Genomic DNA, 13,401 nt, shown 5'->3' with positions numbered 1-13,401 from the left:
ATATATATATATACTCATTCAATTTATTTCACTTAAAAGTATGGTCTTAAGGTGCATCCATTAACCTAGACATGGCTCTAGTTTATTCTTCTTTGTGCCTAAGTAGTACTCTATTGTTTAAAAGCTACATATTTTTCACCTATTCATCAATTGATGGGCATTTGGGCTATTTTCAAGATTTAACAAGTAGTGCTGCTATAAACATGAATGCATATATATTGCTGTGGTCCGATGCTTTTAATTCTTTTGAGAAGATACCAAGAAGAGGAATAGTTGGATTAAGTGGAACCTCTAATCCTAGATTTTTGAGGAATTTCCACACCAATCTCCGCAGTGGTTGCACCAGCCCATAGTCCCACCAAGAGTGGAGAAGGGTTCCTTTTTTCCAACAGCCCACCAGCGTTTGTTATTGGTTGATTTCTTGATCATAGCTATTCCTTCTGGAGTGAGATGGAATCTCAGCATTGTTTTAATTTGCTTCTCTCAATTGAGCAGTGATGAACATTTTTCGTGTATTTATTTGTCATTTGTACTTCTTCATCTAAGAAGTGTATATTCATCTTAGATGCCCAGTTTTTGTTTGAGTCTTTCATTTGGGGGGGGTCTGATTTTTTTCAAGTTTTATATGTTCTAGGTATTTGTTCTTGGAGGAACATCTGGCTAAATATTTTTTCCCGATTTGTGGGTTGTCTTTTCACTCTGGTGGTGATTTCTGTTGCTCTGCAAAAGCATTTTTTTTTTTTGGTACTAGAAATCGAACTCAGGACCTTGCACTTGCAAGGCAGGCAGCAAAACCACAGAGCTAAATCCCCAGCCTTTCAAAAAGCTTTTTAAGAAGATCCCAACTGCTGATTCTTTGTATTATTTCCTGTTTGATCTGGATTTTGCTCATGAAGACTGCCTACACCTATGTTTTCAAGAGTTCTACCTATTCTCTCTTCTAACAGATTTAGTGTTTCTGTTTTAATATTTAGATCTTTGATACTTTTTGATTTTAGTGCGTGGTGGGAGACATGGGATTAGTTTTAGTCTTCAGCATGTGGAAATGTAGTTCTATACCACCATTTACTAAAGAGGCTATATTTCTTCCAGTGAAGAAGTTTGACTCCTTTGTCAAAGGTGAGGTGGCCGCGTATGTCTGGAGTTGTCCCTGTATCTTCTGATCTGTTTCATTGATCCTCAGGTCTGCTTTATTTTTTTCCATTACCATGCCTTTTTTTTTTTAAATCACAGTAGCTCTATAGTATAATTCCAAGTCAGGGATTGTGATACCCCTTGCCTTGCCTTTGTGGCCTTTGTTTTTTGCTGTTCTACATCTTCTCAGGTTCCAAATTAATTTTAAGAATTTTACTTTTTTTAAAGCTAAATCTAATAATTCACATCTGTGGGTCAGTCAAGGGTATTCTCCCACCAATCAGAAGCTATCAACTTCACCTCATAAATACTCTGCTTGCAATCTGCTTCCTCCTATTTAAATACTGAATAAGTACTTACGTTTTCTCCCATGTCACTATGTGCTGTATCCAGAATACTTCCCATATGTGTTCCTCACACTCAGTTTATTGAAGAGAGCATAGCTATCAAAAATTGAATCAGGAGTAAGTCTTTTTGAGTTTAAACACTTAATAGCTGTGTGACCTTTGAAAAATCATTTAAATTCTTAAAGACCCAAACCCACCACCTTCAAAATGGAGGAAATTACAGCTAAGAAAGTTAAAATGTTATTTAATGAAGCAATATGCTTTCAACATAGGGTCTGCTACAGTAAATGCTCACTATTAATTATTATGTTACCAACCAAGCCGCTGGCCAGATGTACCCAGTGTACATTCAAAAACAAAATGCAATTCTGGCAGGATGAAATGCTCACACGAATTGTAACTTTATAACATTTACTTGTATACCCTTCTAAATTGACATGTTCTTATATTGAAACTTTCTGAAAGTGGCCTCCTACTGATTTTGTATGTGATATATATGTTTGTCAACTAAACTGTTTTTGTTGTTCTGACTCCCTAGGAGACTCTCAATACCATGGAAGTTTTGACCTTGATTTACTGGTTATTGTGTCCACCCATTAAGCACAGTGCCTTAATTGTAAATACAACTCAGCTACACTTTTTAGAAGTAATTTCTTGAATGGCTCAAGGAAGATTTAGATTTGGGCATGTTTATTTTTAATACAAAAGAAGTGAAATAAATTTTCAAATTTTTAAAAATTACAAATGACTCAATAGAGTTCCTTTTGGATTCTATAAGAAAGATTTGTAAAACTGGTTTGTGTGTTTCCTACTTCTTCTCTTCCTCCCAGGAAATTTACCCTGTAAAGTTGCCAGGGAAACTAACAGCTTAAGTCTGGTAGAGGAAAAAGATGCCTCATTAACAAACTCAGCTTTATTATTTGGATGCTTGCCTCGAGGAGCTGGTGTTCTGTGATGAAAGATTGTTCCCATTAAGCATTATGTGAAAAACAGAATGATTTTTAAAAGAAATTTTGTCTTACTCATCCCCAGTGCTGTGAGCTTATATATTATCACATGTTACATAAAAATAAACATTAGTGTTTTTTAGTGTAATATAGTTCAACTGCTTATTCATATTAGGCATATATGCAAGGTAAATTTTTCAAACATTATCCTTTATATAATGATAATCATGGACTAATCTGAATTATTGGCATTATTTTGCCAGAAGCTAGATTTAATATATTATATACTGTCAGCTAAATCATTTTCATGGTTTTCTCTCCTGTGAACTAGTAACCCTGGCCTACGTAGAAACGTATTGCCTCAAGTTAAGATTATACAGGGTTGAGGACTTTTTCCTTTAAGATGATGTCTGCTTAGTGATGTATAGTAGAACAGAAAATACACTGGGCTTGGGGTTATAGCACTGGGGTTTCAAAACTCCATTCTAGTACTCAACAGCTGTGTGATCTTAGGCAAGTAATTCGTTATTTCACTCATTTGGGCATTTTACAGAGCTTCATTGTGCAAACATGCTTGCCTTGAGCTATGCTTTCAAAGTGATACATTTATACAAGAAAAAGAAATAATTCATATGTACTGAGTCTCAGCTTTTTTGTATATTGAAGATATTCTTGATTCAATCTTTCCTGAATCGAACAAATATTTATTATATTCTCACTGTGTGTGGCAAGCTGTGCTAGAGGCTAGAGGTGAGTGTTCACTTCTTGCTGGAGTTTGACAGCATTATTCTTGTACATTATTGTTTCAGGCTTAGAGGTGATTATAACATTCAGCCACTGCCAAAGACTGCATTTCATCACTTCTCTGGATCTGTTACACTCTCACACCTATATAATGTGTCTCTTTATTGAACATCCTATAGAGTCTTGGAGTTTGTTAGTTTTTCCGGGTAAACCCTGTCTCATTTAGACAGGACAGACTACTATGATGTTCTACTAGTTAAGCCAAGGTCTAAATGAAGTAAATTAACTAAGAAGCTATCTAGGAACATATATCATAAGCAGCAAACATAGCATGTTCAAAGGGCCTGAGCTGAGTCATATCTGTGCTTTAATGGAATCAATGTGAATGACCTGGCAAAAGAGAGGAGCAAAGGGTGATAAAAAGGTGGGGGGCAAAGCAAAATAACACAAGACATAGCAGGACAAGACAGAAGTTTTAATTGTATTCTCTCAAATTGGTGGAAAACCGATGAAGAGTTGTGAACAATAAGTTAAACTGATCTAAATTACCTTTTAAATATTAAATCGTGGCTAATTTGTGGAGGAGTATGTGATGGAAGGAGAGACAAGAATAGACACAGCGGGAAGGTTATTCATAGACGATGAAAAACTGTTTAGTTTAGGGAGAAATATGATCAACATAGTTCAAAGGGTTAGGATGGCAGGAATGGAGGTGATGAGAAACAAGAAATTAAAGCAATACTTTAAAGATAATTTTGGTTGTTTTTACTGATGGATTTGGACCTGAACAACTGGGTAATTGGTACTTTATTTATTTAATAGTTTTAGTTGGATAAAATACCTCTAACCAAAATTTGAAGGTGGCGTCATGAATCTCAGAGGATTAGTTGACGATATGAATTCAGGGTTCATCAGAATACATAGTATTTAGAGTCTTGGTACTAAATATGATCATATGGAGGGTGAAAAAGTATTAGAGGAAAAAGATTTCAGTGAAAGTGGAGTTGTCAGTTATATTACTCATAGCTTAATTATCAAGGAAAATTATGCGATAACATTGATAATTCGATTCAAATAGTAAGGTGTCATTGCAGCCTTGACTGGGGCTTTGCAGTGATGTAGTGGGACAATGGGAGATGGGGAAATTTTTGAAAATGTTTTCAACAAAGAGGAATGCTTAGTTCCTGTTATAAATGTGATGAATTTTATAAACTTCTCTACAATCGTATATTACATCACCAAATATTTTAAAACCTTCAATTTATGTTATAAATATTAACCAATAAATAAATTGGCCTGTTACAATGCATTCCACTGATATTGACTTGGTTTTTAAAATATTTCTTAGTGAAGTCTAGTATAGTCTGTATTGAAGTGTGATAGCTTTTCCTAGGGAAACTCTAAAACAGTCCCAAATTAAAAATATACATGCATTGCTTTTTCTAGATCTTTGATAACAAGTTACCACAGAAACTGGGTGGCTACAGTTTTGGAGGGTAGAAATTCAAGAGCAAGGTGTTACTAAGTTTGATTCCTTCTGAGAAATCTTTCCCTGAATTGCACAGAGCCACCTTTTTTTTTTTCAGTGTCCTTAAGTTGAAATCTCCAGTGTCTGTGTCACATCTCCAGTGTCTCTTCTTTTGAGGACACCAATCCTATTTTATTATTTTATTATTCTTGCTAATCACTTCAATTAAAACTTCATCTCCAAAGATACTTGCAAAGAAGTTCTGGGGGTTGAAATATACGAATTGTGCAAAATTATAAAATATCCCATCACAGTGCATAAATTTGAAAATTTAAAATACCTACAGTTGGTAAGAATCAATATTTTCTAATTATAGTATTATATGAAGTGATTTTTGAACAAATAAAGCTTAAAAACTCAACAGTAACTTCAAAATTCACTGTTGATTTTTAAAATGACCTGTTTGTGACATTGGTGTTATTAGATTAAACTGGTTATTTATATCCCATTTTCTTCATTTTTATTGGTTTGAATACCGAAGTATTTTTATCTACTTTTCCTTTACTACAAATGGACAATTTTACCTTCAGAGATAGAAGCAAGATTCCAGCAACTGTCTTTTTTTTTCTTTTTTTATTGAGTTTATTGGTACATTGTAGGTATACAGTATAGTTATATTCATTATTGGGATCTTGTACCTTTACATGACATGTCTTGGTTCTCATTTTTTCCCCTTGTCCCTGCCCTCCCTTCACCTCCTCTTCTCCTCCCCATTTACAAACATTTTATTTCCATTTTTTCATTTTCTCCTATTTTTTTTCCTTTCCCTTGTTACCTTTCCCCTACCCTTCTCACTTACCCTACACCTTTAGCCCTTTTTTTCCTATTTCACATTATCAATTATCTCATTAGGATCTTGTGTACTATTATAGATTTTCACACCAGAGAAACTATTTGGTGTTTATGTGCATGACTTATTTATTTCACTTAGGAGTATATCCTCAATATGTATCAATTTTCCTATGAATGAATCCAATTTCTCATTCTTTATGGCTGAGTAGTATTCTATTTTATAGAAGAACCACATCTTCTCTATCCAGTTTCCAACTGATGGGCAAATGGGCTGTTTCCAAGTTTTAGCTGTTACAACCAGCAACTATCCTTGAGAAAGACCTCAAATTCAAAAATTCTACTTACTCTTTGCCTCCACCCAGAAGGAGCAGGAATTACATTTGTATCCAGTTCCTTCCACTGAATACATGAGTATTCCTTGTATTTCCATCATTCCCTGTGACTGCCTAGGAAAAAAGATATTCTCTATTGTAGCAGATGGTCACGGAGAGGGGTACTTGTGGACAAGTAGTAGCACAAGTTCAGTACAATTTGAGGTTATGTCGAATGTGTGTGGTGATCATACTCTATGCTTCAGGCTTCCTTCAAGTCTTACCTTACTTAGAGTTCTGACATTGATTGGACTTCTCCTCCTGAAACTTAGCCTTTCCATCAGTCTTTCTTAAGACTTCTAATCATGGCCCAGCCCTGGCTAAACCTGTTTTCATCCTAAGAGTTGAGCTTCCTAGTGTTAAAACAGTGATCCTAAATTTGTGTCAAGGATTAGCCAATAACCTCAGGTATTTCAGCATCTTGGAGAGGAAAATAAAATTTTCACTATTAAAAACTTTTTAAGAAATTAATTTGATCATTTAAGTAATAGATCCTGGTTTCACTGTCCTGTATAGATGATAGCAATCTGTACAGTGGGGATAGATAATGCTGCTGTAGAACAACAAGTAGTCTATGAGCAACAGCATAGGAAAAATTCTGATTTGGGTTGGCTTGTCATTCTTCTTTTTTTATTTATTCATTTTTTGAGTAGTATGGAGGCAATAAATCCAAGTGGAGGTTTATTTTAATAAGGAAGGCCACCACTGTTTCAGATCCCCAGGTTTTCTAGAATGGCGCAGATGCAGGTGAGACAAAGAGTTTAGACCCAAAATTTAAGAGATATTCGTTCTAGAATCACATGCGATAACTCCAAATAATGTCTCCTTAAATTTTTCACCATAGGCACCTGCTTACCTCATTCAAATTCTGTCCCTGGCCCCCCATCCCTCAAGACAATCATTAACTAGATGAGCTGAGTGACGAGAGAGGTAAACGGCTCTGTCAGGCAAGGGCCAATTCGACCCTGCATCTATGAATTCCAATGTTCTGTGGATCCATCCAGTATGGGAAGAAGTGCAGGGCAAAGTCTCCTACCTCTCTGATTGCAAGGAAGCAAAGGAGAAACAGCTGTGTGCAGGCTTCTCCTAAGACTGCCTGCCTTGCCAAGGTCTGAGCCACTCACAGGACACTATATTCAGACTTAAACAGTCTGTGTTGCGATCTTGCTTACTTGGCCAACATAGGCACCAGTAAAGGTTACTAGGGTGCCAAGGTAGGCCAGTTCCTATAGTCCTAGCATTTTTTTTTTAAATACCAGCTTGGAAAACACAAACGTTTTTCAATCCCACTTCTTAATATTTATACACTCTTCTGTTGAGTGCACTGTACAACCTTTTATATTAGAAGATAAATAACTAATTTATAGGAAGTATAGGATTAATGTACATAAATTGCTTAAGTAATACCTGGAGCATAGGAAACACTTGGTAAGTAGCAGCTATTTTAGTACCTGCTAGATTCAAAGAATGATCTATACAAATACAGAATATAGTTAAGTAAGCTCCATGACGTAGTAAAGACTAATTTTTTTATTTTCAATATTTTAATCAAACTAATATTATATACTAAATTTAAAGCCTTTCTAGGAAATTATTATTTTCATAATGGTTATTGCTTTTTGCTTGCATATATAAATATAGTTGAATAACCATATGGATATGTTTGTTAATGTTTTGACTTTTACAGATAAAATATTCAACAACCATGCAAAAGATTGATTTTTAGTTACCAATTAACTATATAGTAATGCATGTGTTCAGAGTTCCTCAAAGGATTTATTTTTGTATTAATTTTACTACATGAATTCATTTATATACACTTACATTCATTAACATATCTGAAAATTCTTTTGTATCATGTAATAAACTATTTAACATGGGCTTCTGTCCAGGTAGGATGCTTTTTTTCAACATACTTAAAATGGAGTATAAACTCAAACGCTGGTTTAAAATTGAGTGAATAAAAAGTATAGAAGTGTATATCTGTATATACTTCATAATTTGCAATTAAAAACAAAAACATCAATACCTTTTCTCAATCATCTTTTAAATTCTTCTTTGCTTTACTTTTTTCAAAAGCATGACCATTATGAAAAACAAAATTTTAAAAATCTGAAAATTGTTACAGCGTATTCATGATAGCAAGACATTTTTCAGTATAGAATTTTTAAAATATGAAAATGTGCATCAACTAAATTCTTAAAAGTCTTGTTATTTAAACAGGTTTCTCCATTAAAAATTTTATTGTTACCCAGGTGTGGTGTGCATATCTTTCATCCCAGCCCTCAGGAGGCTGAAGCAGGAGAATGTTATGCTTTGATGCCAGCCTCTTCTATGTAATGAGTTCAAGGCCAGCCTGAACTACATAATGAAACTGTCTCAAAAAAGCAAACAAAACAAAATAATAAAAGAAGTTTTATTGTTAATATAAGGTAGATACCTTTCTTTTTGACAGCTTGTTTGGAAATTCTAGCAGGGAAGCACAGCGACTTGTATCCCCTTGACCAAGGAACCCATCCCCCTCTATGGGGCGGTCATCCTCATCCATGGATCGCGCAGCTTCCGGAAGGACACATAGGAGCGGTGAGGGAGGTAGAGGACCTCTGCCTACCCAGTCACATCAGCCAATCAACTCTGGTGATCAATGGGGTGAGGGGTTGCAGGCAGACTGCCCTCGTATCTGCCTCTCTTTGACTAAGGAGAAAGGAATGTTTAATTGCAGTATGTACTTAACATAATTTTCTTCTATTTTAAATTTATTTGGTAGTAATCTTTCATATGATTAGAACTTTGATTTTGTTATGACCATAACAGGTGAATTGTCACATAATGTATTGAACTGTGTATTTTATATTCTGTTAAATTTGGATTGTAGCCATTTTACTAACACTGTCATTTCCTGAAATTTCAAGATATTTAAAAATTATATTTTGTTTTTGAATTCAGTGCAGATGTTTGTTTGCTGATGTAGAAATATATATTTAATGCTTTATTTTATTTTGCAGGGACATAATTTACTTAAGTCATTCAATAAGAATGTTAAAGGACACTTAAGACATTTAAGACCAAATTTAGATGACTTGATTTTTTGTGGTGTGTATGATGTCTGAATAAGGATTTCAACAGGATGGTGAGGAAAGATGCTTGGCAAATGGATAAATTAATGACTGTATTAACTGAGATAGTTTGGCTCTTGAAAGCTGGGGATCTGTCTTAAAATGAATTGTAGACAGAAAGATCATGGAGTTTTAAACATTATTGCAATGAGAGAATCAAGATTTTGTATTGTTTTAATTCTCTGGCAGGCTCCTCTAATGTGATGCACTTTTTTTACCCTTTTAAATCAAGAATGGGAGAGGGAAAAGGGTAGTTCCTCAAAAGGGTGCTGAGTAGGAGAAAAATATATTAATATTTATACATTTATACACACAACATACCAATTCCAGAGATGAAAACTCAATAATTATCTTGGAAATATTCCTTGTAGTTGTCTTATTATAAGTGATCCTTAGTACAGCATGCGCAACAAAACTGATTATCCATTGAGTTCTTGCTCAAAATCATCTTCTTCAAATGGAAATATTTTAAACACCAACCTTTCTTCCTCTCCTGCCTTTATGTTTCTAGATGTTTGAGATGCTAATCTCAACTCTGTATTGTATTAAGATTTCCCCGTCTTGAAATCCTAGGAAAAAGGGTCTGATTAATTCCCAAGTGAATTGGTAACATACATTCCCTTAATAATATCAAAGTATCAACTGCTGAGCAAATTATAGGAAAGTTTCTTTTATACAATCTTGAGCCAGTTATCTTTTTTTATTAATTGTTTTTACTGGTACACTTTAAACATACCTAATGATCGCATTCATCATAGAGAATTTGTACCTGTACATGATATATATTGATCCTTCCTTTTTCCCATTCCACTTCTCTCACTTCATCCTCTTCCCCTTCTTATTTATAAAAGTTTTGTTTCTATCTTATCTTTCTTTTATCATTTTTACCTTTTCCCTGCCTTTCTTTCCTCCTAATCCCTCCCTCTTTCCCTTTCACATTTGAACATTTTCTTCCTATTTCACAATGTCTACTATACATTTTGATCCTGCTTTACACTTTCAGTTTCTCATACCAGTTATGTTTCAATTCCATATTTTCATTGCAACTATATTTTCCTAGATTCTTCAGAGCTATCCCTTCAGTTAGATGCAAATAAATAAGATATGATCAGGAATGTAAGAAACAGCCCATTTAGCCAAAGTATAACTTCGTTGTAGCCCTCAGTTTCTAACCAGCAGCCTTTGAACTTATATGTGTGGTTTTCTGTGTGTGTGTTTCTTTGCTTGCTTAGTTTCTTTATTCATTTGTAAGGAAAGAGAGATGGTTTGAAATTTAAATAAGTTGTTAATATTAAACATTTGGGATTTTTTATTTTAAAATTTGGAATTTTCGTTTCTTCTGAAGTCATGTGAAAGATAGCCCTGATGTCAAAATCCTGTAGCTGATAGGGCCAAGTTTAATTGTCTCTGCCAACATATCACAGCCCCCACATTTGATTATATTATCCATGTCTTCATTTATTATAACTTCAACATCTGTAATCATTACTCAGGCAAGAAATTATAAATTGATCTTTGTAAAAGAACCTCTAAACTGCCCATATTGCTTTATATCTTCTATATGTACAAATAAAGTTAAGCAGAAATAATTTTAAAATTTTGTAGCTTAGTCATTTCACATGTGATTAATATTCTTTAAAACATGTCAATTGCAATTTTATTTCTTCTTTCTTGTTCTACCCTCACTTAGACTCTTTAAGGATGAAAAATCTGTTTTCCTGTCTAGAACTGTTTTCTTTGCATATCTCAAGAATAATTACCAGGTTTATTTTTTATCTTTTTTACAGACTGTACACTGTTTGAGAAAGTATGTAGATCTTTAGATGTATACTATTTGTATAGTACTGCAGTGTGCTAGGTTTTTTTTAAAGTAGATAATTGACTTAATTTTATAGCTAAAGACAATATTACATTGAGAGACTTGGGGGTATCCATGCTTTGAGTAGCATTTTATAATCAAAACCTTTCCCCTTTTCAGGATATCGAATCCCTAACAGGAGGGCTGACTGGTTCTAAGGGGGCAGATCCACCGGTAAGTTAGATTCTTCATTAAATTTTGGTGTTGATGCATTGACTTTGTACTCAGTAGATCATTTGACAGCTGCTTGAATACTATTTATTATACACAAGTATGTTTCAAATATAACTATTGCAGTAAACTAATGCAAAGTCCTGGACTGTGAGGTGTGGTATGGGATTTTTTCAAAATGTTGTAATTACTCATAAAATATATCTCTATTTATTATTACTGAAAACAGGAATAAAAGTTTCATTATATGTCAATGATTTATGTCCTAAGAGTGTGCTACACTGACTCAAAGGTTTACCATTTCAAATGATATAGGATTTGGGTTGCACTGTATTTTCTAGTTACTGAGAAAGTTTTGTTTGTGCTATAAGCAGTATTGATTTGTTAAACCGTTGTTTCTTTCTAACTTCATTCAGAAATCTTCTAGGAAATTAGAGAAAGTATTCCCAAATACTACTAAGTTATTTTTAATAAAAAGAGCTTGATGTTTTAGTATTGGAATATTTTGTTCCTTTCCATGTTGTCTGGAAAACATTGATTAAGATGACATTCCTGTGACTTCAAGCTTGTAATACAAATATGAATTCAAAGCATAGAAGTCAAGTAATGAGACAGATCCAATTTATTTTAACAGTTGGTCAATACATAAATTCTTATCACCATTTTCTTGTCACTTAGCATGACAAGATTTAACCAGGAACACACTGAACTAAGTGTTATCGTTTTTAGTTGTACTGCATGTGGGCATCTAGGTGAAGATCATACTTCCATTAAAACACTAGTGAGGTGTTAAGAAATAAATTTTGATCATAGATCTTCTGTTTGTATCTCACTCTCAGGTGTCTTATGGTGACCAGTCTTCATCACGTTTCTCCTAAAGAAGAGCTATGCAGTATATTGTAGTGCTAGCCTTCTTTGCATTTTCATCATCTGTGTTTATGTAGAAAAGTGCATTGTCTTCAGATAGCTACTAATATTTACCACAGAACTTAGCACACTGAGGCATAAGGAAAAATGAAACACAAGTTAATCCAAGATATATACTGACAAGATTTATGCATAGCCCTGTATTTAGGTATTGTAGGTAACTGATAATGTGATATAATTTCACTGTGTTGTATCACACAGTGCTTATGCATAATATTGAATTTATGTCAAAGAACAAATCTACTTCAAAATGCTTCCCTCACCTGGTCACTGATGGCTAAAAGAATTCTATAGTAAGAGAACAGTCACTTTTAAAATGACTTGTTCCTCATTTAAAATAAATAAGTGCACACTTTTGATAAAATCTTACCCATTATTTTCATGTTAAAATAAATTACTGTACTATATCATTTAACAAAGTGTGTTTCCACGCATGCAAGATACACTGGACATGCAGTCCAGTTGTTGAAAGAAAACATTCGCACGAGGAGAAAAGATCACAGAAAAGAAAGATGGAATACTGAAGGTAGACTTCATCAACTTTGCTCCTCACAGATGAAAATGAATAAGCATTAGGTATACAAGTTTTTAGCCTCAGGTTTCCATTTTATATATATAGCACAATTTGTAGTGTCATGAAGAAAAGGTTCTTTCTAGTACATGATTTACCATGACATTAGGTATTTTATAGCTTACATTTCTGAAATTCAATGATTGTGCTTATAACTTACTTTCAAGTGGAAAACATTATGAAAATTTTAGTGTACCTAAGAGCTTACAAATTCTGGAGGTTTATCAGTATGCAGTGATTTGGTGTCTCCAATTATTGAAGAGTTATTTGAAATGTACCGCCAGAAGCTATATAATAAAGTGATTTTATTAGTTCTCAGTAAAGCTTTATAAACTAGTCTGAATATGAAAGGGAAATGTTCGTAGTAGCCATGTTAGTTGAAAACTTAAAATAAAGCTTTTAGTTAAATTGTAATATTTCCTTCAAAGTTAGAAACTGAAAGTCAGAGTCAGAAAAAAGCAGAAAAAATTGAAAACTATTTGAATATTTATATTATCCCTTCCTTAAAAATGTAATGCATCATGAAATATTGTCATTTCCTAGAGCTGTTTCTCATAGAAATGTTTGCAGTGTACTACAAAAATCAGTCTATGTTGAAATTTCCATTGATTAAGAAATTGAACATCCTTTTATTTTTTATTTATTAATAGAATGTATAAAGTGCTGAATAAGAGTCTCTCACAAAGATACAGCTGTAGAGTAACTTATTTACCAGTATAATGGAAAATTCAGAGATTCTCAACGATAAATGGTACACTTACGACTTTAAAATTTTTCTCTGGGTACACATAAATATTATTTATAAAGCATTAGAAAAATAAGTGGTTTGTATTATTTCAAATAGTAAATGCATAAAGTTAAATCAATTTTGCAATATCGTTATATATGAATATGT

General features: G+C 33.6%; 1 protein-coding gene across 22 annotated transcripts in view; it reads left to right on the top strand.

Annotated features, from left to right (window-relative positions):
- Positions 1-13,401, top strand: part of Ppfia2 (PTPRF interacting protein alpha 2) — a 458,820-nt gene that overhangs the window by 84,659 nt on the left and 360,760 nt on the right. For all 22 annotated transcript variants that reach the window (XM_033763796.1, XM_033763797.1, XM_033763805.1 and 19 more), the window contains exon 3: positions 10,958-11,011. In XM_033763796.1, the coding sequence (XP_033619687.1) occupies positions 10,958-11,011 (54 nt within the window). The remainder of the gene's footprint in view (positions 1-10,957; positions 11,012-13,401) is intronic.

The sequence above is a fragment of the Fukomys damarensis genome, unplaced genomic scaffold (assembly GCF_012274545.1).
Source record: "Fukomys damarensis isolate Sample0158 unplaced genomic scaffold, DMR_v1.0_HiC HiC_scaffold_15, whole genome shotgun sequence".
NCBI lineage: Eukaryota > Metazoa > Chordata > Mammalia > Rodentia > Bathyergidae > Fukomys > Fukomys damarensis.
Note: the sequence above shows the minus strand (reverse complement) of the source record. Positions and strands in the feature narration are given on the sequence as shown.